At 51.6% G+C, this 25,771-nt stretch overlaps 1 protein-coding gene across 5 annotated transcripts in view; it reads left to right on the top strand.

Moving 5' to 3' along the window:
• The window catches only part of ECE1 (endothelin converting enzyme 1), a 113,824-nt gene extending 90,951 nt beyond the window's left edge, over positions 1–22,873 (top strand). For 3 of the 5 annotated variants that reach the window (XM_032627863.1, XM_032627846.1, XM_032627838.1), the window contains 11 exons: positions 3,512–3,654; positions 5,293–5,407; positions 9,051–9,161; positions 10,403–10,501; positions 10,956–11,033; positions 12,560–12,663; positions 15,637–15,747; positions 16,423–16,490; positions 17,291–17,481; positions 19,573–19,668; positions 20,295–22,873. In XM_032627863.1, the coding sequence (XP_032483754.1) occupies positions 3,512–3,654; positions 5,293–5,407; positions 9,051–9,161; positions 10,403–10,501; positions 10,956–11,033; positions 12,560–12,663; positions 15,637–15,747; positions 16,423–16,490; positions 17,291–17,481; positions 19,573–19,668; positions 20,295–20,471 (1,293 nt within the window). In that variant the 3' untranslated portion in view covers positions 20,472–22,873. Of the gene's footprint in view, positions 1–3,511; positions 3,655–5,292; positions 5,408–9,050; positions 9,162–10,402; positions 10,502–10,955; positions 11,034–12,559; positions 12,664–15,636; positions 15,748–16,422; positions 16,491–17,290; positions 17,482–19,572; positions 19,669–19,791; positions 19,879–20,294 lie in introns of all 5 variants that reach the window. The other 2 variants (XR_004349314.1, XM_032627854.1) reach the window with 2 other exon arrangements.
• Positions 22,874–25,771: the final 2,898 nt, after the last annotated feature.

Below are 25,771 nucleotides of genomic sequence, written 5' to 3'. Positions count from 1 at the left end.
CTGGAAATTTGGTGTTCTTCCCAGACTCCAGGAGGCTCAGGGAAAGGCGCCCCAGCCTTTCACAGTGTGGTTCTAGGAATACACGGCGGTTCCAGGCAAGCCCCCAGCAGCAGAGTCTGAATTCAGACCCATGAATCCAACATCCTTCTGTTGCTTCTCTAGGGGCTTGAGGACCTTCCTGTTCCTTTCTAGGACCTTCCACACCAAAAATTGATTGGGAATGAGCCCCACCCTCTGCTCTAAATTCTTCAGCTGAGATAGAGCCTGGGAGCACCCTCGTTCCTCTCCCAGTTTGCAAGCCTACTTGAGCTGGGTGCTTGGTGACCAGCAGTGCTCTTTGGCTGCGGGTGTGGAAAATAGAGCTCATCTGTGTGCCCCAAAGGCTTTGAGTCACAAGTGGAATGTCCTGGTTGGTTAAAACAGCCGTCTCCATGGAGATGGACCCAGGCACTCGGGTTTAAGTTAAGTGTTCACTAAATCAGTAAAGATTGAAAATGTGAAAATCCTGGTATTCAACATGCACTCTGTTTCAGAGTTGTGGGAATTTACCTGCACAGAACACCTGCTCTCCCAAAAGGAACAGGCTTGTGTTAAGTATATGGGGATTTATCATCACCTGTATCTGTACCCTGATCAGAGAGTTCCAATCACCTGCAGTTTATGAAGCTCTTGTTAATTGTATAAACAGCGACATTTTGTAAACTTGGCGATTTTCCCGGGGGACTTTGCCAGCAGGTCACACTGTCAGGTGGCTCTAAGTGTTGAGCCCTGTCTGACCATCTCACCTGGACACCTTCAAGTTTTGCAGCCATAGAAATTTGATGGAGAGCCCCAGAGGTCACCTGCTTAAGGAGCTCTTGCCAGGAAGAGAGGGAGGAATGGACAAGCTACGGGGAAAAAGAAGCTCGATTTATTGTATAAGCTGTCCCGAGAGGCACAGAGTAGCCCACCCTTGGCAGGGATTTTTTTTTTTATTTATTTTTATTTTATCTGTGGCTGCGTCAGCTTTTTTTTTTTAATTAATTAATTAATTAATTATTTTTGGCTGTGTTGGGTCTTCGTTTCTGTGCGAGGGCTTTCTCCAGTTGTGGTGAGCGGGAGCCACTCTTTATCGCGATGCGCGGGCCTCTCACTGTCATGGCCTCTCGTTGCGGAGCACAGACTCCAGACGTGCAGGCTCAGGAGTTGTGGCTCACGGGCCCAGTTGCTCCGCGGCATGTGGGATCCTCCCAGACCAGGGCTCGAACCCGTGTCCCCTGCATTGGCAGGCAGACTCTCAACCACTGCGCCACCTGGGTAGGGATTTTTGTCTCCATTTGAGAGAAAGGCTGCAAAGTGACTTGAGGTCCAGAGCTGGTTCATGATGGGGACCCCAGTCTAGGTCTTCTCCAAAACAGGGCTCTTCCCAGCTCACCTTGGTGCCAGGCAGATGGGGATGTATTGGGGCCCACTGGGCACAGCTCTTCCCAACTTTGTGGGTAGTTTGCAATAGGTCATGGTGGGAATGCAAATTATCCGGCATCACTGAGAGCCAGTTGTTAAATGTTTACCAGCACACCACTGCCCTCGGGACCTGCCCTCCTCAGTCCTTTGAGGTCCTTGTTCCCCAGCAGCTGAGCTGCCCTTTAAAACCAGAGAGACTGTCAAGTGGGAGGTTTTTATGGCTGCCTCTGTCACTGAGGACATCATAAGTATTTACCAGCAGGTTATAGATTCATCGATGTCACAGATTGATTTTACGTTCTTAATTGATCTTCCTGTATGAAGGCCATTTATAAGGCATCTCTCGCTTCCTTTATCTGTCTTACATTTTGCCCGTTTTCAAGGGAACAAAGAACAGAATTTGGAATCAGTCCCAGGACCACTCTTGGGAGACTTTGAGCAATGATTACAATAGCTCATCAATGATTATAATAGCTAACATTGATTGCTCGCTAAATGCCAGATACCATTGACGTTACAGGCGTTTTTGCTGTAACACAGTATATGCAGTCCTGAAAAACCTTGCATCCTGTAAAACTACAGGACTGAAAAGAACTAAAAACGACAGAACATATGGGGAAAATAGGACTAGAGCAGTCCATTCAAAAGTTGTGTAACTTGAGGACATTATGCTAAGTTAAATAAGCCAGTCCCAAGGACAAATAGACTGCATGGTTCCACTTAGATGAGGTACATAGAGTAGTCAGGTTCACAGACAGAAAGTAGAATGGTGGTTGTCTAGGGCTGAGGGAGGGGGTTGGGGGGAGTTATTTTTAATAGATTCAGAGTTTCAGTTTTGCAAGATGAACTCTGTGGATGGATGGTGGTGATGGTTGCACAACGTGAATATATTATGCTTAATGCCACTGAACTGAACACTTAAACATGGCTAAGGTGGTAAATTTTATGTTACCCCAATTTTTTTTTAAAGTTGTGCCACTTGGTCATCAAAACACTCAAAAGACAGTAATTGGAACCTTGAGAAATAGCTCGCATGGCTGGAGGCTGCCTGGTGGGAAATGGAACTCCTGGCTGTGGACACGGAGACCCCGAAGATAGACAGATGGGAGCTCTATGCAGTGGGGCTGCCGTTAGGCGGGCCAAGGGCAAGTGCAGCCCTCTGGGAGCTGAGAGTTATGCAAAGTGGCATGTGCCTCTGTGGGGAGGGTTGTGTGCAGGTGCTCCTTTTAAATTATCTTAAAATAGAGCTGACTGGCTTCCTGTGTGGGCATGGGCTGAGCTGAGGGCTTTTCCTCTCTTGCTGAGGTTATCCTCCTATGCTTGCTTTTCCAGATCCCATGCCTGAGAAAGACCTCCTGTGCATAGAGAATTCTGTGCACTCTACTGCTGTTATTCTTGTAGTTACCAATCGTACAGAAGACTTATCATATAGAATCTAGTTGATGTTACAGGACCACACGTTGAGTAGAGCAGACAGGATTGTTTAATTCTCACACTAACCCTGTGGGGTGGGTTTTATGATGATGATGAGCCTCACTTTTCAGATGAGATTCCCGAGGCACAGAGGGGCTCATCCACTTACTCCAGGTCACACAGCTAGTAAGCGTATGAACCCAGGCAGTTGGCTCCGGATTCTACACACATCCATTGCAGACCCCTCTAAGGCTCAGTTTCTTCATTAGTAAAATGGGGATAATGGTACCTACCGCCTAGGCTTGTCATGAGGTCCAACTGAGAGAAGATGTGTGTCACTGATGGTGGCCCCTGGCACTGGAGGGGCTTGACCAACAGTGGCTGCCGCTGTTGTCACTGTGTCTCCTCTTATTCCATTTCGAGTTACAGTTTGGTGTTTGGTGCCTTACAGTTCTATACGTACAGCGTCTCTGACAACAGTCAGCCAGCCTGGGTTTGACATCACATCTGCCCAGTGCACCGTCAGCCAGCGCCCAGCTCTTTGCTTTGTCTGCGGTGAGGGCTTGATGGTGCCTTCTTCAGAAGAACGACCTAGAGTCCTGGGCTCTGAGGAGAAGCAGCCCAGCCAGAGTCATGCTGTCTGCTTCCCTTCCAGGCCTTGGCGCCCGCCATCAACTGGCTGCCCTTCCTCAACACCATCTTCTACCCCGTGGAGATCAACGAATCCGAGCCTATAGTCGTCTATGACAAAGAGTACCTGAGCCAGGTCTCCACTCTCATCAACATCACAGACAAATGGTAAGGGCACCCGGCCACCTGGGATGGGCTTCTCATGGGCAGCCTCTTGGTCACACACGGCCCCTCTCCTCAGCCAGGACGGGGGCCACACTGACTAGGAACATGGGCCCTGGGCTGGCTTCTGTGAGAGGCTGCAGGGTACCCAGGCTCCTCTGCCCGCCAGCTTGGTAGCCTTGGGCATGTTTCTTTCCCTTTTTCGGGTTCATTTTCCTCATCCATAAAATGGGGATACGAATACAGAGAACTGAGTGAAATAATCTGTGTGAAGTATTTTAACACAGTGCCTGACACTGAATGGGACTCAGTAAATGTTAGCTAATAATTTAGTTAATATTTATGATTTTTTAAAAATATTTATTTAGTGGGCTTCCTTGGGGGTGCAGTGGTTAGGAGTCCGCCTGCCAGTGGAGGGGGACGCGGGTTTGAGCTCTGGTCCGGGAAGATACCACGTGCCACAGAGCAACTAGGCCTGTGTGCCACAACTACTGAGCCTGTGCTCTAGAGCCCGCGAGCCACAACTACTGAGCCTGTGTGCCACAGCTCTTGAAGCCCGCGCACCTAGAGTCCGTGCTCCGCAACAAGAGAAGCCACCACGATGAGAAGCCCGCGCCCCACAATGAAGAGTAGCCCCCGCTCGCCGCAACTAGAGAAAGCCCATGCACAGCAATGAAGACCCAACGCAGCCAAAAATAATAATTTTTTAAATTATTTATTTATTTGGCTGCGTCAGGTCTTAGTTGTGGCACACGGGCTCTCTAGTTGTGTCATGCAGGCTCTAGAGCGTGTAGGCTTAGTTGCCCCCCGGCATGTGGAATCTTAGTTCCCCGACCAGGGATTGAACCTGCGTCCCCTGCATTGGAAGGCAGATTCTTAACCACTGGACCACCAGGGAAGTCCTATGATTTTTTAATTGTAAAGATTTGTTGCAGAAATGTATTTAACTACAGAAAAAAATTCAAATTACCCAAAACACTCATGTTGATCTTATGGGATGTGTATGTGTGTTTGTGGAGAGAAGCAGGTATGTGAGAGAGAGAGCAAGAGGTGGATTTTCTAATACATGGTTCCTTTTTTTGCCATCATCGTGACCACATGTATAGTCTGCTTTTCCCTTGACCTTTACCATAAGCACCTTCCCCATGTCGTCCCAGACCCTCTGCAGGTCTCATTTTTCATGGCTACATAATATTCCATCAAGTATAAATATGATTATTTACTCACTGTTCCCCACTTGTCAGACTTTCAGGTTGGTTCCAGTTTGAGGCTGGATGTTCACCATAGTGAACACTATATCTATGTGTGAAGGTGACTTGTTTGCAAAGGTGACACCAGCCACAGATGGTTCTCTGTGCCCTGGGGATGGGGGCAGTGAGAGCTCTCATTCATAGAGAACTTGGCCTGGCTGGCCAGAGCTTCCTTCCTTCCCCTCCGATTCTTAGACCCCCTTTCCCACCTTTGGCCTTCTGGCTGGGTCTTCCCCAAACATTGGAAATGGCCACTCCTTCCCTTCTTCAGCCCAGTACCACACAGCATCCAGGGTGCATCTCCGTGAGCGCCCCCTAGAGGCCAGTGGGGGGAATGCTGCTGTGCGTCCAACCTGGGGCACTTCTGAGCCTGTCTGTCATCTTCTTGCCCCAGCCTACTGAACAACTACATGATCTGGAACCTGGTGCGGAAAACAAGCTCCTTCCTCGATCAGCGCTTTCAGGACGCCGACGAGAAGTTCATGGAAGTCATGTACGGGACTAAGAAGGTGAGCACCTGCTGTGCGCCAGGCCCTAGAACTCGCGAGGGAGGTAGACAACAGGCAGAGGATGAAGAGGGCCACTGAAGGGATCCACCATGGTGTCCCTGGGTGCACAGGAGGGGATCTAAGCCAGCCAGGGGTGGGCAGAAGTTTCCAGGAAGAGGTGATTACACTGTCTTCAAGTGTAAAGAGGACTCTCAGTGATTTAGCTAATTTACAGCAAAAGGTGGCTTCTGGGCTTTCCCTTCCGACTCCTTCTCAATGGTGATGGTGATAAGGCTTTCCTTGTGTAACTCATGTGACTGTCACATCCCTGCAAGGTGGGTATGATCATCAGCCCCCTCTCACACAGGGGCCCCCCCCAATAATACTACTTCTTCACCATAAATGTAAAACCCTTGGAGCAGCCCCTGACTCACGGTAAGTACGACACGAGTGTCCACTGATACCATTATCCTCCCAAGCCCCAGACCAGGTGGTTTCTACCAGCTTTATTTTATTTTATTTTATCTTTCAGTACTTATTTATTTATCTTTATTTGGCTGTGCCAGGTCTTAGTTGAGGCACGCGGGATCTTTTTTTTAGGTGCGGCATGTGGGCTTCTTAGTTGCGGCACGCATGTGGGATCTAGTTCCCCGACCAGGGATCAAACCCGGGCCCCCTGCACTGGGAGCCTGGAGTCTTAACCACTGGGCCACCAGGGAAGTCCCTTCACCAGCTTTAACTGCCCCACTGTGACCCCTGCCCTCCAGCTACTTCCACCTCCCCAAGGAAGTGGAGGTCATTGTGTCGTTCACACGGCCAGCTAGTGCGTGTTCACTGACACCCTGACACCATGTGCCAGATTCTGAGCCCAGTACGGAGACACTGAGATGGGGTCTGTGCCCCAGGCCCCCACGTCTGCTGAGGGGGCTGAGAGAAACCGATCAGTCCTCATGTGCTGAGGGGATACACCAAGCCGGGACCCCTGCAGGCAGCTAGGAGGTGCCCCAGCCACAGAGCAGTGGAGGCTGGAGTGCCAAGCCCCCCTACCCCGGCACACCCTGCCCACGCCCAGGACCGCAGCTAGCAAGACCCCAGGGGGCGAGCAGAGCTGGCGCCAGGTGGACTCTGCTCCTGCAGCCCCTCCCAGAGTCCAGGGCAGTGGGCAGAGCCAGATGAGGACTGGCAGAGAATGGCAGCATGTGGGTCCCGGAGTTGATCCTGGGGAAAGTTCTGTCTCTCCCTCCCCTTGTACACCCACCTCTGGCAGGAAGGGGACAGAGGGAGAGGGAGGCTGGGAACAATCCCTGCTCCTGACAAGAGGGGCTTGCTCAGCCACGAAGGCCACCCTGGGCCCGCAGAGAAGGGCCAGGGGAAGAGCTGGCTGCCCTGCCCTCCTTCCTGCCCCACCTGCTGCTATCTTGGACCAGCCCTGGGTGAGCGCCTGGGTCACAGACGCGACAAGGCAGGGACTCTGTCCCCTGAACACGTGGTCTCCCAGGCTCTCTGAGCCTCAGTTTTCTCATCTGTTGTTTGGGATCATCCCTGACCTCATCTCACAGGACCCTTGGGAATGGCCTCCATTTGGGAAAACACTTTTAATTTGTAAAGCCTTATACAGCATCCAGGTGCCCATCCTCGTAGGGAGGTAATAGCACAGAGCTTTGGGTCAGAAGTTCTGAGTTTGCAATGCTTCCTCTAACCATACAGCCTTGGGCAAATCACTTCATTGGATCAGGGAGCTCAGTCTTCCCATCTGTAAAAAGGGGTAACTCATCACTGCCCTATTTACCAGAGGGTTGTCTGAGATTACATGAGGGAATCCCTGCAAAGTCTGCTGTGAAGGCTACCATACTGCACACCGTGTTCTTCATCTGCAGAAAGGAGCACAGAGGGTACCTGCCTCGTCGGGTTAACAGCGAGGATTCTGCAGGGTAGGGCCCCGCACCCAGTAAACACTTACTAAACATTTACTACTATTGCTGATGCTGTTACGCTTTTTATGCACCTGTCTCTCCCCCGAATTTCTGGGCATTTCAGCTGAGCCCAGAGGGCAAGACCTAGCACAGTCAGGGCACAGCAGAACTGCTCAGAGAACACTGGCTGTGTGAGTTAATGAACGCGTGCGTGAATGAACGGGTTTACGCGAAGAACCCCCTGAGAAGACAATAAGAATCAGTCCGTGATTCAGCCGTCCCAGCCTGGAGCCCCCACAGAGCCCAGCAGTTAGAATCCCCCTGGGCCCAACCTCCTGTGGGGTCAGGCTCCGCCAGATCCGGTACAGCCCGTGTCCAGCTGTAGGCTTTGAAGCTGAGGAAGAGCAGTGGGTGGGGTTGGGGGGAGGAGAGGGGTGGCCAAGTGGACACACAGCTGGGAGAGTTTAAAAGAACTTAGAGGGGCTTCCCTGGTGGCGCAGTGGTTGGGAGTCTGCCTGCCAATGTAGGAGACACGGGTTCGTGCCCCGGTCCGGGAAGATCCCATATGCTGCGGAGTGGCAGAGCCCGTGAGCCATGGCCACTGAGCCTGCGCGTCTGGAGCCTGTGCTCTGCAACGGGAAAGGCCACAATAGTGAGAGGCCCGTGTACTGCAAAAAAAAAAAAAGAACTTAGCGAAGGCTGGAGTGCCTTTTTCTTCCTTCCTTTCTTCCTTCTTGCCTTTAAGAAAATTTTTTAAAAGGTGTAATTTACACACAATAAAATGTATACACTAAGTATACAGGTTAGTGAGTTTGGACAAATGAAATCACTTCTGTAACCACCAACCCAATCAAGACAGAGAACATTTTCATCAGCCGTTTGTCCAGCATGCTCTGCCCAGGAGGGTCCCTTGCCCGCCATTCCCATCAGTCTTCCCGATCCAGCATCCCCAGAGGTGGGCGTAGATGGGACCACACAACTGTGCGGGCTTCTTTTGCTCAGCAAAACAGCTGTGAAATTCATCCATGTTGTGTACATCAGTTGTTCCTTCCCTTTTGTTTCCAAGTCTTTTGCTGTTGTATAAAAATACCACATTTTGTTTATCCATCTGCCTGGCGATGGGCATTTGTGTTGTTTTCAGTTGATGGCTGTTATGAAGCAGGCTACCCTGAGCCTGGGTGGTTTTTACCACCTGCTCTTCAGGGTTAAGAAGACTGGGCTTCCTCTGCAGCACAGGGGTTTATGTGAGCAGGGCCACCACTTGTGGTCATACGGACTGTCCCCAAAGGCTGCCAGGGCAGGGGAGCAGGTGGGGCTGAAGCTAGCGCCTCACCGGGGGGTAGAAAGTTAACTGCCCAAGGCTCTCTGCCACCAGGATCCTCGTCCTCTTCCAGGAGGGGTGTGGGGTGTGGAATCAGGCACGTGAGAGTTCCGGTGGCTGGGGGCCTCTGGACCAGCAGTTTCGCCTTGCTGAGTATCTGTTTCCTCATCAGGCTCCCAGGTTCATTTTGATGGCTCCGGAGGATACCATCAGCATCTGTGAAGTGCTCTGCAGGAAGTAGTAGATGCCGGTGATTAGGGCTATCCCGTGGCCTTTTGGTCCAGTGCCTAAAATAACTTCCACTGGGTCAGAAAAGGTCTCCCTCAAGTTCTGGACAGGAGCACGGGCCTAGCTGGTGCCACCTCCCAGACAGACAGGGGTTGGGAAGAAGGATGGGGGCCAAGTAACCCCTCTGCCTTGTGTTTTCCAGACCTGTCTTCCTCGCTGGAAGTTTTGCGTGAGTGACACAGAGAACACCTTGGGCTTCGCCCTGGGCCCCATGTTCGTCAAAGCGACCTTCGCCGAGGACAGCAAGAACATAGTAAGTGTCTCCCTGTGCACACAGGCTGTGACATCACTCCTGCGATGGCCCCTCACGAGCCTGACAGCCCACGCTCTGGTCTGCTCTGGACCTTCCCTACCCCAGGCCAGGGCTCCAGCTTTAACTCCAAGGCCCTGTTTTCTAAAGCCTTGAATAATCTGAGTTATGCACAATAGCTGCTATGATCGGGTACCAGGCACCTTATCTTATCATGTAACCCTCACCACAGCCCGGCCAGGTTATTCCAGCCATCTCCACCTCCAAGAGGCAGGCAGGACCCAGAGAGGTAATGTTGACAGAGCACCCTGACCTCGAGGGGTGACGGACAGAGGAACCTCATGGCTGAGCACCAGGAGACAGCCAGGCCCCAGCTCAGATCCTGGCTTTACCTCTTCCTGGCTGGGTGACTTGGGATAATCTCACTCCGTGAACATGGAAGTGGGAGTGTCCATCCTGCCAGTGGAGACTAAATGACATAGTGCACACAAGAGGGCACCTGGCACAGAAGAAGGGGTCAATAAATAGTAGCTGTTAACGTCGTTGGTACCACTTTTATTTCTAACTTTAACTGCATAGATATTATTTGCAGTCAGAGGTTAGCAAACTGAGACTCAAATCTGTTACGTGACTGACCATGACCTACCTGTTAGTGGCTGATGCCATCAGTCCCTCTGCTCTTTCTGCTGCCCGACTCCACCTTCCCCTGCCCTAGAGTCTTCAGTCTCCGGGTCTGCTCTCAACGTTATCACCCTCAAAAGCAGCCATTCATCTCCAGCCCAAGCAGAGCATTTCTGAAACCGCTCCTCAGAACTCGACCTCTCTAGATTTTAAAGCCCAGTCCATCAGAAAGGAATTCTGTGATCCAGTACATCTGAGAACAGCTACATATTCTGGCATCTCTAAAAAGAGTTGCAGCGCCTGGTACCCAGTAAAGGCTCTGAAAAGTCCCGCAGCAAAGAGACTTTTCCAACGTTCCCAAAGCTTGCCCTGAGTGTATTTGACCAGGGAGCCCTGTTTACAGAAGTCCAGCCTCATCTCACAGGATGTTAGTGTTCAGAGGAACGAGTTTGGGGGAACATGGCTGTGGCCCCCCTCCTTAGCCCAGCACCTTGGAGCACAAGACCTCAAGCCAGGATCTGAGTTGAGTCTCTGGCCTGGTGTCATCCTTCTCCCTGGGATGCCCACTGCCTTTAGGCAAGTCCAGTGCCCAGACCTGACTGGTTCAGCTGCTGTCTTCTCAGGCCAGCGAGATAATCCTGGAGATCAAGAAGGCGTTTGAAGAGAGCCTGAGCACCCTGAAGTGGATGGATGAAGACACTCGGAAATCAGCCAAGGAAAAGGTGAGGCTGGACGGGTGCTGGGAGGGGTCCCGCACAGAGGGCAGCAGCCTCAGAGAGACGAGGGTGGATGAAGAAGGGACTAGTTTTATCCAATGAGCGCAGCACGGTCGCTGTCCTGTGTTCAGGAGGTGGAAAGTCCAGCACGATGGAGGGACAGCCTTGAACACATGATCAGATTAACGACTGTATGAAAACAAACTGTGCTAAGTGTGCAAGGGAGGTGTGACCATGGATGAGATGCGGCCCAGCAGGGGGTGGTGACCAGGGAAGGCTTCCCTTGGGACGTGACATTTAGGCAGAGACCCCAAGGATAAGTGGAAGTTAGACAAGAGGAAGGGACGTGAAAGCTCTGAGATGGGAGGAGCTGGGCCGTTTCCCCTTGGCCCAGACCCTGAGCCCGGCATCCACAGAGCACTGCTGGGCGTTCACTGTCCTCTGTGTCTCTCCTGCCCAGGCGGATGCGATCTACAACATGATAGGCTACCCCAACTTTATCATGGACCCCAAGGAGCTGGACAAAGTGTTCAGTGATGTGAGTGGCTCCCACCCTGCCCCCTTGCATTCCTGAATACCCATGGGGACCCCGCTTGGGAAAGGGCAGAGGCTGGGTCTGGGTGGGCCGCTGGAGGCACCATGACTGTCAAGACATCTGGAGATGATGTGGTGTGGGGTTTGGGCATGGACTGCGAACTAAGGAGCCGTTATCTGCTCCTTCCTCTCCTGGGCCAGCCGGTGACCCCCACCTCCCCAGAGCCGCCAGCAGTCAATGACCAGCACAGCACAGTCAGCTCTACTGAATGAGTGGGAAATAATGGGGGAAAACAGATCCTAGAAGGTGTAGAGAGAATCGGTGTCCTTAAAGCATCAGGGGGTAGAGTACAGAGTGGAACCCCTCATACACTTCCCAGCCCCCCGAGTTGCCTCCTATCCCCAGGCTTCTCCCCAACCTCCCCAGAGAAACCTGGACCTCTCATTCGGACTTCGAAATGCTAATGGCAAAGAGGAGGAATAAATCCCAAGTGCACGTTTAAGCTTAATTTAGGCAACAAGCGTAGTTGATACATTCCTGGTGGTTAGACCTTTGGGCAAATCACTCCTTTAAACGGATTGTGCTTCTGCCCCGAAAGATAAAGTTTTATACCTTATAATTGAAATTTGTGAATTCAGGCATTTTAGAAATTGTAATAACCGCTCATCATGGTTATATTTAAAACCAAAGAACATTAAAACTACTTCTGAGAATATGGGGCTCATATTCTCAGCCTTTTTCCTTGAGAGTAATTTTAGATGCTCCAGGGTATTATGGTATAAGACGAGGGGCTCCTGGAGACAGCCCAGGGAGACCCCACAGGATTGGAGTCATGACCCCAAGGGCCTAGCATTTTACCAGAGCCCTGATGTAAAGCCAAAAAGTCCTAGAGCAGATCTAAGGGAGAACCTTGCCCCTGGCAAGAGCTGAAAGGCCGGGCTGAGTGGTGAGGAAGGTGTGCAGTAATGCCTGTCCCCTGAGGTTTCACAGATCCCAGCTGGATTTATGAGGTCTGTGCTGGCCAGCGTGGTAGCTACTAGCCACAGATGGCTAATTAATTAAAATCAAAATGAATTAAATAATTAAGTTAAAAGGTTGCACTAGCCACATTTGAAATGCTCAGAAGCCACATGTGGCTGCTGTCGACCGTATCCGACAACATAGGCGTAGAACATGTCCATCATCGCAGAAAGTTCTGGACCCCACTGGACATATTTCCCACCTAAGGCCCTGGCACGGCTGCAGGGGCTTCCTGCTGCCTGGAGACACTGTTGGGTGCTGGTTGGCCCTGGGTGAAGCTCTTGGTGTGTCCTTGGAAGGCGGCGGTGGGGGGGGGGGGCGGTGGGGGGGGTGGTGAGGGCCAAGGGAAGAGCCCAAGCCTGCAGCTCTGAGCCCTCCGTTCTAGTCTCTGCCCTGCGGACCAGCCCCCTGACTGCATGGGGTCTCAGTTTCCTCGGTTTTAGAAGACACGGTTTGCGTTCAGGGACCTGAGTGGGCTCTGACCCTGTGGCTTGCTCCCGCCTGTCCAGTACACCGCGGTTCCAGACCTCTACTTCGAGAACGCCATGCGGTTTTTCAACTTCTCATGGAGGGTCACTGCCGACCAGCTCCGGAAAGCGCCCAACAGAGATCAGTGAGTCCCCGGGCCTCGTTGGGAGGGCACGGGCTCCTGCAGGCAGGTATGGGGGCCCAGCTCTCCTTCAGCACGAGCAGGGTGCGGGATGTGACTGTCACGAGGGCCCTCTGAGGAGCAGGGGCGGCTGTTACCCCGCTCAGAAGCCGGGAGCTGAGATCAGCCCAAGTCTGTGTGCCCTTAGAGCCCAGCCTGTTGCCAGACGGAGCTTTCACCCCTGGAGTTGAGCAGGCCTGGCATCACCGCCCAGCTCCACCACTTCAGCGTTCGGAGCCTTTGCTTCATTATCTGTAGATAGGATGGGAGGAGCTTAATAGCCTCCTAGAAAACTCAGATGTAATCAGCCTAGTACTAGTTCTCAGACTAAACTCCCTCCATGCCTAAAACATTTTGCAGGGTAAATGTTAGAGAAAAGAGAAAGCAACTTCTTTGCCTCTGGCTCCCTCTTGTGGACAACAGGGGTTTGAGTTGTCGTCAACCAGGGCTCCCCATAAACGTACAAGAAGGTGGTTTTTGATCTCCAGAATAAGGCACAGGCACTGCCCCAGTGTTGTGAATTTATTTGAAGTCTTTTAATTTAGCTTAAAATTTTCCATCTAAAGTTAGTCTCCTACTCATTAATATACCCACCCCTTAATACATCTCTGTGGGACTTACTGGAGGAGACATAGTGACTGTCGAGGCTCTTGGAGAAAATATCCTTTCTGTCTCACTCCACTCCCCACTGGCCCTTCCCACCAGAAAAACCATTTGGAATCCAAGTGTTTCATTACTATCTACCATCAGGGCCCCTTCTACACTCTTAAAATCATTGAACCCCCCAAAGCTTTTTTGTTTATGGGAGTTATATATATATTTTTTTTTTTTTTTTTAACAAATTTATTTTATTTATTTATTTTTGGCTGCGTTGGGTCTTCGTTGCTGCACGCGGGCTTTCTCTAGCTGTGACGAACGGGGGCTACTCTTCGTTGCAGTGTGCAGGCTTCTCATTGCAGTGGTTTCTCTTGTTGCAGAGCACGGGCTCTAGGCACGTGGGCTTCAGTTGTTGTGACACATGGGCTCAGTAGTTGTGGCTTGCAGGCTCTAGAGCGCAGGCTCAGTAGTTGTGGCACACGGGCTTAGTTGCTCCGCAGCATGTGGGATCTTCCCAGACCAGGGCTCGAACCTGTGTCCCCTGCCTTGGCAGACAGATTCTTAACCACTGCACCACCAGGGAAGCCCTATGGGAGTTATATTGATTTTTCTGAAAATTTTATGAAAAAGAACAATTTTTTTTTAATTTATTGAGAAGAGAGGTATTGTTTTACTTTTTGCAAATTTCTTTAATGTTTGGCTTAATAGAAGACAGCCAGATTCTCACATCTGCTTCTGCCTTCATTCTGGTACAATATATTTTTTGAAATATATAAAGAAATTCTAGGACTTCCCCAGTGGTCCAGTGGTTAAGACTCCACGCTTCCAGTACAGGGGACACAGGTTCAGTTCCTGGTTGGGGATGTTCCACATGCGGTGTGGCCGAAAAAAAAAAAGAAAAGATAGGAATAAAGAAATTCTAGCCTCACACAGACATGTAGTTAGAAAATGGAGGGACCTTTGAACAGGCTTTTTGATACATGTGCACATCCTTCGTTGATACTATACCAAAACGCGACAGGTGTAACTTTCTTAAAGGTTAGTTGCACCGCCCTCCGAAACCATATTCATAAACTTTTCATACTCTGTTACACTGAAATCCATCGGTCTGTCTTGCGCTTTGAATGGATCTTTTACCGCGGTATGATTTTGTAACACCGTGCATTGGTCATTGGGAAAACAGTGCTTCGTTGAATTTCACATATCTTGCAAACAGTAACTTCTTCATTTTAGAATATCCAAAAAAATCCACCTTTGGTAATATCACTGCTGACCTCCAGAGAGAAGTCTTTAAATATTGGGCAGCTGTCAAGTTAGTGGTGGCCGATACCAGTTTTTCAAAATTTTGCTTGAAACTTCAGGTTTTTGGAAACCTTGCATTTTTATCATTGGCAACAAACGGTGTCGGTTGTTTTCCTTGAGGTGATGAGTTCACTCTATTCATTTTCAAGGATATGTCTGTCAAACACCAGTCATCCTCTCAAGTACAAATGGTGTTCCATGAAAAAAACAGAAATGCTTATGAGTGGTTCCCATCTGGTCACGCATAATATTTAGAGACTTGTACTCAAGGGTCTAGATTTAATGAAGTTAATAGCTATGCTGTGTCATCAAGGATGTTCTTAAGTGAAAATGACTTTTTTTTTTCTGGTGAAGAACATGGTGACCAATTGAACAGCTGGTGCCACCAGCCTGACTCAGCTAGGACTCCAGCAGTTTTACCCAGCGTTGCTTTTACACCATCAATGTAACGTCAACACGATGGGAAAGGCGAATAACATCTTAACATTATTATGAAAATAGTTTGACCTCACAGAACCCCTGAAAGGGAACTGAGGGATTCCCATCCCGCCAGATATCCACAGAGCACACTTTGAAAACTGCTGACAAATACATTTTGAGCCTGGATTGTAATGACTTTTTAGTATGTAATGGTCCATTTTGTTCTTTTTTTTTTTTCTGAGATGCTCAACATTTTTTTAATTTTGTATTTGACCACGCAGCATGGCATGGGGGATCTTAGTACCCCGACCAGGGATGGAACCTGTGCCCCCCGCGGTGGGAGCGCAGAGTCTTAACCACTGGACCACCAGGGAAGTCCTGAGATGCTCAGCATTTTTAATAGTCAGTGAAATGAAATTAAACGTAAAGTAAGATTTCACTACGCTTGCTCACATGGCTAAAGTTAATAGTTTCTGGGACTGTTGTGTGCTTGTGTGGCCTGGGGCCTGGGGTCAAGGGGAATCCACACTTTTAGGGCTCTGGACACTCTCCAGATGGGCCATCCCCACCTGCGCTCCCCCAGCAGGCTCTGAGCTTGCCCGTGTGTCTCGCTTGCAGGTGGAGCATGACGCCACCCATGGTGAACGCTTACTACTCGCCCACCAAGAATGAGATCGTGTTTCCAGCTGGAATCCTGCAGGCACCGTTCTACACCCGCTCTTCACCCAAGTACGCGATGCTTCTGTTGCTCCCGCCCCGTCTCCTCCCCACACCCCTCAGTGGATCCCCCGGCCCAGCCCGGCCCTGTGGCCCACAGCTGACCCCACGCGCACACCCACCTCGCTGAGAGCTCCTCATCCCACCGGCCAGGAGATGTTGCCATGGAAACAACAGCCTTACTCCCTGTGCTTCCCTCTGGGTTCTCCGGGACCGGGGAAGCCCCTGCACGGTGGGAACTTGGGGGTAGGAGCCACATCTAGGGAAATTCCCCTCTAACAGCGTTCTAGAACAGTCTCAGCTGGGAAGGTGGGAAGAGTGAGGGCACTGTCTCGGAAATGAAATCCACACAGGCCTGGGTCCGAATCCCAGACCTGCTCTCTGCTGACTGTGTGGCCCTTGGGCAAAGTGCCTGAACCATTCCACACCTCTGTCTGCTCATTTATAGAGTTAGTTACCAAGGCCTAAGCCTTTGGGATGACCAAAGAGGACCGTGCGGTGCCACAGAGCACCTGGCACAGTGCTTGGCGTCCAGCGGGCACAGGCAGGGCAGAGCAGACTCACCAGGCTCTGACTGGCTCAGGGGCCTGGCTGGAGCCCTGCGGGACTCTGCCGTGTCTCCAGGCTGGGAAGGCAGTGGTCCCTCCCCACATGGCATCACTCTCACCTTCGTGTCCTCCCCTTCAGTGCCTTAAACTTTGGTGGCATCGGTGTCGTCGTGGGCCACGAGCTGACTCATGCTTTTGATGATCAAGGTACAGGTTCCTCGGGGTCCCCTTCACATGATTTCCCCACCAGCTTCCTGGCACCACTGCTTCTGCCTTTGCTCCGTTCCCATCTAAGGGTCTTAGCCTTAGAGACAGAAGGATCTGGGTTCATATCCTGGCCCGGCCACCTGCCAATTGTGTGGACCTTAGCAAGTCCCATCAGTTCTGTAGGCCTCTGTTTTCTGCTCTGTAAAATGGGCATGATGCTTTTGTGGTGGTTGTGAGGACAGGGCAGACTCACAGGGGAGCACCCTGCTCCAGGACGGTGTGCAGTGCCAGGGGTGGGTATCAGTAGTCAGCGGGGAGAGAACATTTCTCCACCACTCCAGAGATTTCTCTGGTCCAACCACAGTCAGAAGAGTTAGCACCTCACCAGCTAATGTCCAGAATCCTCCTCATTGCCTCCTGCCTTGGGGACTCCAAGGCAAAGAAGGAGGAGGCAAGGCCTTGGAGGCCGGGCCCTGTCCCATGAGCCTAGCACTGCTGGCTGCGTTCACCTCCTCCTGGCTCAGGGTCAGAGGCCCTTCACCAGCCTTGACAGTGAATCCAGCTCCACCGAAGATTTGAACATGCTGGTCCTTTGCTGAGATCAGGTTCCTCTACCCCCCACCCCCACCCCAGCAGCTGATTCATGCAGCTCCTTTAGCACCCAGACCAGCCTCATCTCCCCGGTGCTGGGTGGTAGATGGGTGGGTCATTTCTCCCTGGGAGGAGAGGCACAACCAGCAGCACGGGTCCCGGCTCTGCCTCTTCTCCCCCTGACCTGACGCTTCTGTCTGACCCCGCAGGACGGGAGTATGACAAGGACGGGAACCTTCGGCCCTGGTGGAAGAACTCATCCGTGGAGGCTTTCAAGCAGCAGACCGAGTGCATGGTGGAGCAGTACGGCAACTACAGCGTGAACGGGGAGCCGGTGAACGGCCGGCACACCCTCGGGGAGAACATCGCTGATAATGGGGGCCTCAAGGCGGCCTATCGGGTAAGAGGCCCCCTCCTCACACACCCCAGGCCAAGGTTAGGACTGTCCAGCTGCTTCTCAGTTAAGGGTGGTTGTAGACAAGCTGGGGCAAGTGCAGCAGCCCTGCGAGCCTCAGTTGCCACATCTGTGGAATGGGTGGCAGTGAGAACTGATTGAAAGGGTGTCTGTGAAGCACCTAGCATGGAACTGGCACATAAAAGGCTGTCTGCTCTGAGTCCAGCCCGACTGAAGGTCACCAGAAAGGGCTTGGGCTAGACCCACCTGAAGACCTGCCTGTTCTTCCCTTTACAGGGGAAGCCACCACTGACTCAGGCAGCAGTGGGCCCAGGAAAGGAGGGAGGGGTCAGTGGTCTTGGAGCCACTTCCGGCTCACGTCCTGGGTCTGGAGTAAGTCACTCAGCCTCCTTGAGCCTCAGAATACATGGCTGTGGCTACCTAGTCCCTGCATCGCTGGGTGTTAGAAAGATAGCATGTGACCACTTGGGCTCAGGGCCTGGTCCGGAGTGGCACTCGGAGATGTTAGCTGAGTTGGAAGGGAGATACCAGAGGCCAGTGCAGAGCCTCCAGCTCCCGTGGTAGTGAGAGCAGAAATCCCACGAGGTGCCCGGTATTGAGGTCTTACTGTGCGCCAGGTGCTGTGCTCAGCACCCCCGACAGCTTTACAATTATGTATCACACGCCCGTTTTGCAGGTGAGGAAACCACCCCAGAAACGTTCAGCAACTTGCCTGACGTCCATTAGTCAGTGAAAGGGAATCGCGAACTTTCTACCCACCGTGTACTGTTGTTGGCGCCGGAGATTCTGTGACAAAACAGACAGGGATCCTGCTGTCCTAAAGCTCCCAATTTTAATGGGGTGGGGAGGGGGAGAAAGGCAATACATACCTACACAAATAAATGAGGTAACTTCAGGTATTGATAAGGAAAAGAAGAATATAAACTAGGCCAAAGTAATAAAGGAAAATGGGGGGAAGGATGGCCAGGGGAGGCCTTCTGGAGGGGATGACATTTGAATTGAGACCTAAATGATGAGGAAGAGGCAGGAAAGCTGGGAAAGAAGAGTAAGTACGGAGGCCATGAGATGGACCCAAGCCTGGCGTGGTCAAGGACAGGAAGGAGGACGGGGGCAGCGTGGAGGGAGGGCAGGGCCCAGGGCAGGGGGGAGGCCGGAGGAGGGGCTGGACCAGGCTGCCGGCCTCTGCCGGCTGAGCAAGGAGCTTGGGTTTTATTCTGGCGACAATGAGAGCTGCTGCAGGGGTTTTAAGTAGAGGAATGAAATGATCTAAGTTATCCTGTACGACAGGGTCAGCAGACCTACAGTCCCTGGGCCACATCCAGCCCTCAGCTGGATAAATCAATAAAAATAAATAAAAATTGGGGGGGACACAGCCATGCCTATTCGTCTCCACGGTGCCTGTGTCTGTTTTCATACAACAGCGGCGCCCTTGAGTTGCTGCGGAAAAGTGTTTGGCTTCCAAAGCTGAAAATAGTTACTCTCCGGCCCTTTACAGAAAATTTTGCCAACCACTGCTTTACGAGGATGACTTGAGTTGCTAAGTTGGGAGGGGATTGGAATTGGACCAGTTTGAGTCACGGAAGACTAGGTAGAAAGCTGCTGTGAGGTTGTCCAGGCAAGAGACAGGATAGAGCAATGGGAAAGGTGAGAAGTGGTTAGATTTGGGTTGTTCGGTGGATTGAAAGAGAAGAATCAAGGGAGAGTCCTGGGGTTTGGGCCTGAGTAACTAGGGGGTTGGTGATGTCACTTACTGTGATGGGAAAGTGATTGTGTGTGTGTGTGTGTGTGTTTGTGTTAAGTTTGGGATGCATCTTGGATATCCAGCTGGGGCAGTTGAATATACCCAAGAAGAGGCTGGAGCTAGAAGGGCGTGCATTTGAGAGCCGTCGGTATTTAGATGTAGATGGTACTCAAAGCCATAGTGTTGAATGAGCTCCCCTCAGAATGAGTGCAGGTAAAGAGGACAGCTCTTCTAGGCTGAGCTGGTAGACCATCCCCGACCTCCCACGGTAGCCCCCACCCCACCCCGCTTGCTCCTGTGTCATGGGGACCCTGAGCTCTGTTCTCTCCCCCCAGGCCTACCAGAACTGGGTGAAGAAGTACGGGGCTGAGCAGACGTTGCCCACCCTGGGTCTCACCAATAACCAGCTCTTCTTCCTGGGGTTTGCACAGGTGAGTTCATTAGAGAAAAGCCAAACTCAGACAGAATCTGCCATCTTGAGTTCCAGGAGCTCTGAAAATCAAAAGGCAAGTTTCCTCAAATTGGGAAGCCCTAGCTCACGGGTCCATCCACAGGGCATTTACCCGGTAAGGAGGTGAGCTTCATCATTAGAGAAATTCAAGCAAGGGCCAAGAATGCTGTTAGAGGAATTCCTGCATCAGGTAGGTAAGAGGACGAGGTGACTGCTAAGGGCCCTTCTGCTTCTGGGATTCTAGCAATGTCTTGAAAACTCAAGACATCCCGGGCTGTTCCTTGAGCTGGCATTCAACATGTAGCCTTCTGTTGGTGCCCGGAGCCACCAGGCCATTAGACAGTTTGATCTGGACTCAAAGTGGTTTTGGGGCAGAATCCTTCGTTCAGGTGAAATGTCACGAAGATGCCTGGAACAGACAGAGAGCTGCTGTGGCTGCAGCAGAGGAAGCTGGGATGGGGTCCCACCAGCCCCTGTCTCTTCCTAACCCACTTGACAGGCTCTCCTGGCCCCCCGGGGTCTCAGAACCAGGCGGGGCCCTTATTTCCCTGCTGTGGTGATGGGGCCAGTGGTGACCCCGGCCTCTCCCATGTCTCTCCCCCGAAGGTCTGGTGCTCTGTCCGCACGCCCGAGAGCTCGCACGAAGGTCTCATCACCGATCCTCATAGCCCGTCCCGCTTCCGGGTCATCGGCTCCATCTCCAACTCCAGGGAGTTCTCGGAACACTTCCACTGCCCGCCCGGCTCACCCATGAACCCTCGTCACAAGTGTGAAGTGTGGTGAGAGGGGTGGAGCATCAAGAGCCAAGGAGGAAGCAGGGCAGGGGCCGAGGACCGCCCCCGGGGCGGGGCCAACAAGGCTGCCCGCTCCTTCCGGCGCCCAGGGCGGTGCCTGGCCACCTCGGGCCCCCTTCCCCTCGCTGGAGGGTTTTCAGCCCGAACCAAGTCTGTGATGTGGGTTCTCACATTAATCCGAGATTTGCTCCCCTGTGAAGACCCGGTCATCCCAGGCACACGTGTGTCAACTCTGATGGGCATTTGGGTGTCAGGCCGGTTGCTCACCAGGCCTGGGCCCCACGCCGACACGGGCAGCGGGACACAGCCTCCTGCCCACATCCAGCGCCAGATACGCCACAAACACCACTGTGTCAGTGCTTTAAAGATGTATTTTTGGGGAAACTATTTTTTAAACATTGTGGAATACACTGGAAATCTTCAGGGAAATAACGCATTTGAAACACTTTTTTTTTTTTAAAGGAAAGGATTGGTATATTTATTACGTTCTGTTTTTCTAAATAACCTGTGGACAAGCCCCACTGATTTACCCCCCGCCTCGCTTCCTCACTTGCTGCAAGGTTGGGCTGAAGCAGGATCCCCAGCCACTGGAGAGCTGCCTCAGTCCCTGGGGTATGCGGTTTCAGCCTCCTTCCCTGGTTCTTGGTCCCCTGGTGCAGAGAGGAGAGGCATAGAGGCCCGGCAGAGGGAGGGGCCAGCTCGTTGGTACCACCCCCTCAGTGTGCCTGCCTCTGTCCCCAGAGTCCAACAGTGGGAACCTCAGCAAGGAAGATCTGACCCCGAAGTCACAGCAGAGGACTGATGGCTGCATGAGGCCAGGTGAGGGCCCTCAAACCCTGTCTGGAGGTGCCCGAGCACCCTGGATCCGGGTCACAGGAGCCCTGCGAGGCTGAGACATCGCCATCAGGTGTACTCCACCATGCCATGGATGTCCTCTTTCCGTCCACCTTCTTTTGACTGCCCCCCGTCAGTCCCGGGGCCTGTTGTCTCTCTGCAGCATCCTGCCATCCCAGCCACTTTGGGGTCTCTGCCTTGCAGACCCTCTTCTCCCAGAGAAGAAGGAAAGAGAAAGCAGCTCTCATTGCCCAAGGGCCCAGATCCTCCCTTCGAGCTCCCTCCTCTACCACTGGCCCGGGCCAGGCTCCCAGGACCACAGCCAGGCCCGCCCTCCCTTCTCTAGTGCCTTATCCAAGGCTGCGCCTGGGCTCCCCGCAAGGAGACAGCCTCTGCCCCCAGGGGCCCCTTGGCCTCCTCAATGAAGCCCCCCAAGTGTCCTGACTGGAACACAAGGCCATACCCCCTACTCCAGTGCCACACAGCTGCCCCTCATAGCCACCCAGAGGCTCTGGCCTACAGGTCTACGGCACTGAGGTCAGGAATCTGAAGAGCCCCTGAACTTGCCCTGGGCTTCAGCCCACCCTCAGCCCCTTGGGCTGAATCAAGACAATACTTGTAGCAAGATCCACTGCTCTTCTTGGGGGATGCTCTTAGCCACGGGAGGCTGCGAGGGGAAGGCTCCCCCAACCTGGTTGGTCTGGCCTGAGGTGTAGGGACCAGGAATGTCGTCCCTTCCCTGCGGCCTCATTTTCTCCGGACTCCCCCACCTGGTGGAGCTCATGTAGCCCCAGGCTGGCCCTGAGGAAGCAGGCACCCCTGACCAAGGCAGGAGCTGCCTCAGCCCTCCTGCCTGGTAGCCAGGCCACCGGGCCAGCCCCGCTCCCACAGGGAGCCAGCGTTCTTCTCGCCCAAGATGAGCAGAGGCTCAGCCACTGCCTCGCCCACCTTCAGGTCGGCCCTGGAGCTGGGGCAGGGGTGTTGGCAGTGGGCTCCAGGTGAGGCCCCTGGCCCCCACCAGCGGCAGGCCTAATGTCTCTTCAGAGGAAATGGAGGACAGGAGCCAGAGAAGGAGCTGGAGTCGGGAGCCCGCCAGGCACACCTCACCACGGAGTGACCAGCTCTCCTGGGCCTGGCGCCCTCCCCTCCCCCACCCCACCCTCCTGCCCTTCGGCCTTCCCCGAGGAGGGTCGCAGTCCCGGCACCATGGACTGGGACCTGCCAGCCAGAAGCAGGGGTCCTAGGGCTGAGGGTCCAGCCGGAGGGAACATCCTCTGCCCTCATTGCTTCAGGGAGTGGGAGAGGGCAGGCCGAGGAGGACTCGGGACCAGCGGGGATGGAAGCAAAGGAAGCACTCCCACTGCCTCCCCTGCAGAGCCTTGGGCAGCTGCGCTCTGAGAGGCCCCTTCCTCCTAGGCCTGGGGAGCCATAGGGGCGGCTTCTCCGTGGACGTGGGGTTTGGAGCTGGGAATCTGTTTTTTGTAGTATCATGTTTTGTGCTACTGTAGTTTGGGTGTGGCACTACTGTAACTGACATAAAGTACTTGTGCCGAGGGCCATGTTGGTCCAAGTGTGTGTCCTTCTGGGGCGGTGTGTGTCCTGTGGAGCTGAGGGAGGGCACCCGGCCAGCACAGAGCTGCTAGCACCCCCAGGGCCTACGGCACCTCCTCCCCAGAGCAGAGGCCTTGGACCCTGACAAATGCCAGAAGGTTACGCAGTACCTATGCCCACCTGGCCACACTTCATCCAGATGACCGTGTAAGGGCCCCCTGCTGGTGAGAATGATGCATGTCACCACATGAGCTCAAGGGACCTGGTAAAAATAATTTTTCCCTTATCTTGGAGCAAAGGATGTCAGCAGTGGGTTTCCAGGCCTCAGGTGCTTGGGCAGGGCCAGGCGGGAGAAGGGGCATTCGAAGAAGTTCAAGGAAGAGTCTCTGACATACACTCATGCCTCCTCCTGGGTTTTGCATGTATTCTTCCCTCTGCCTGGAATACTCTTCACTGACTTCTTTTGGCTGATAAACTCCTACCCATACTTCAATGCCCAGCTCAGCATCACCTCTAGGAAGCCATTCCTGACCTCCAGTCCCGATCAGGTGGCTCATACAGGCTTCCCTCTCCTACCAGAGTGTCTTAGTGCCAGGGCTGCCATAACGAACTATGACAACGTGGTGGCTAATACAACAGAAATTTATGGTCTCACAGTTCTGGAGGCTAGAAGTCTGAGACTGAGGTGTCGGCAGAGTTGATTCCTGCTGAGGAATGTGAGGGAGAATCTAGGCTAGAAGCCTGGTTTCTGGTGATTTGCTGGCAGTCTTTAGAAGACTTTAGATGCTTTAGAAGCATCACTCCAGTCTGTCTTCATCTCCTATGAAAATATGAGAGGCTGCTAAAAACAGTACCGCCTCGGGAAGCGCAAACACACACACACACACACACACACACACACACACACACACACACACAGGCTGAAGGTGCAGAAGGGAGACATTTTTTGCTGCAGAGGCCCATCTTACTGACACTCTCCCTTTCCTAATGACTGAGTGAACAGGCTCCTTTCTCTTCCCCACTCTGAGCCCTGGGGCCTCTGCTTCTCCCTTCCCGAACTGCCTCCCTTTTTTGTTAGCAGCAGGTCCTCCGCTTCCAAAGCATGCCCCCCTCCCCAAGCAGGAATTAAAACCCCAGCTCGACCCTCTAGGAGTTTATCCTACAGTTAAGGAGATAGAAACACATGCAAGATGCGATTGAGAACAACTAGAAAATGTATACAACCTATAATAACAATTAATTGTGAATGCAAAAGGATTCAGCAGAAACTCTCCATAAGCGTTGAGGAACTGCAGAGGGAGGGATGAGACAATATTCTAAACTTTAAAGAATCTACTACAATAATAAAACAAAAATGGGTGAGACCTTTACAAAGAAAACTAAAACTTTCCAGAAGACCATAAAAGAAGACCTGAATAAATGCAGATGAATACCCTTATCATGAATGGAAAAGTTCAACATAATAAAAGATGTCAGTTCTCCCCCACGTTAATCTATAATTTCCATGTACTTTCAACCAAACTTCCAAGATAATTTTCATGGAATTTGATAAGCGGATTCACATGGAATAGAAAATGCACCATGGCCAAGACAATTTTGAAAAAGAATAATGAGGGAGCTGGTTCTCTCAAAATATGCTATAAAGCTTTAGTAAGTAGTATGATGTCGTGTTGGTGTAGGATTAGAGAAATGAAACAACATGAATAGATTAGGGAGACAATCCTATGTATACGTGGGAACTAGTATAGGATAAAGGAAGCCCTTTAAATCAGTTGGGAAATGATGAACCATTTAATAAATCGTGTTAGGATATCCACTTGGGAAAAAATGAATCTAGATCTTGCCTCTCTCACACAGTTCTCACACACAGTGATCACAGCGATAAATTCTACACATATGGAGACCTAAACATGCAGTAACTATAAAAGTGTTAGATGAAATATTACAGAAGATGTTCATGACTTTGGGTAGGCAAAGTCATCTTTGAAAAGACACTATTCACAAATATGAAGGTAATTGTAGAATTTCTAAAAATATTTTTTAAAAAACTCTAAAGAAATGAAAATCTACCATAATCCTATCATCCAAAGACACACACACACACACACACACACACACACACACACACACACACACACACTTTGACTTCCCTGGTGGCGCAGTTAAGAATCTGCCTGCCAATGCAGAGGACACGGGCTCAAGCCCTGGTCCAGAAAGATCCCACACGCTGCAGAGCAACTAAGCCCGTGCGCCATAACTACTGAGCCCACGTGCCACAACTACTGAAGCCTGCACACCTGGAGCCTGTGCTCCACAACAAGAGAGGCCACCGCAATGAGAGGCCTGAGCCCTGCAATGAAGAGTAGCCCCCGCTCACCGCAACTAGAGAAAGCCCGCAGGCAGCAACAAAGACCCAACGCAGCCAAAAATAAATAAATTAAAAAATTTAAAAAGCCCTTTAAAGACACATACACAAAGGTACAAGTGAATAAAGAAAAAAAACATAAACGGAAAAGACTAATACATTTGGCAACATGAAGACAATTCATTTATAAACAAGATACAATAAATAAAATTAAAAGATTAGATAAACAACACGGATCTACTATATAGCACAGGAAACTATATTCAATATCTTGTAATAACCTATAAGAATCTGAAAAGATATATATATCTTTTTATATATCTGAAAAATATATATATACATACATATATATATAAACTGCATCACTTTGCTGTACACCTGAAACTAACACAACATTGTAAATCAACTATACTTCAATTAAAAATTTTTTGAATTAAAAGACAAGTGACAGGTCCAGTGGTAAAGAATCTGCGTTCCTATGCAGGGGACACGGGTTCGATCCTTGGTCAGGGAACTAAGAACCCACATGCCGCGGGACA

The sequence above is a fragment of the Phocoena sinus genome, chromosome 1, assembly GCF_008692025.1.
Source record: "Phocoena sinus isolate mPhoSin1 chromosome 1, mPhoSin1.pri, whole genome shotgun sequence".
NCBI lineage: Eukaryota > Metazoa > Chordata > Mammalia > Artiodactyla > Phocoenidae > Phocoena > Phocoena sinus.
This window is presented reverse-complemented; position numbering and strand designations above follow the sequence as displayed.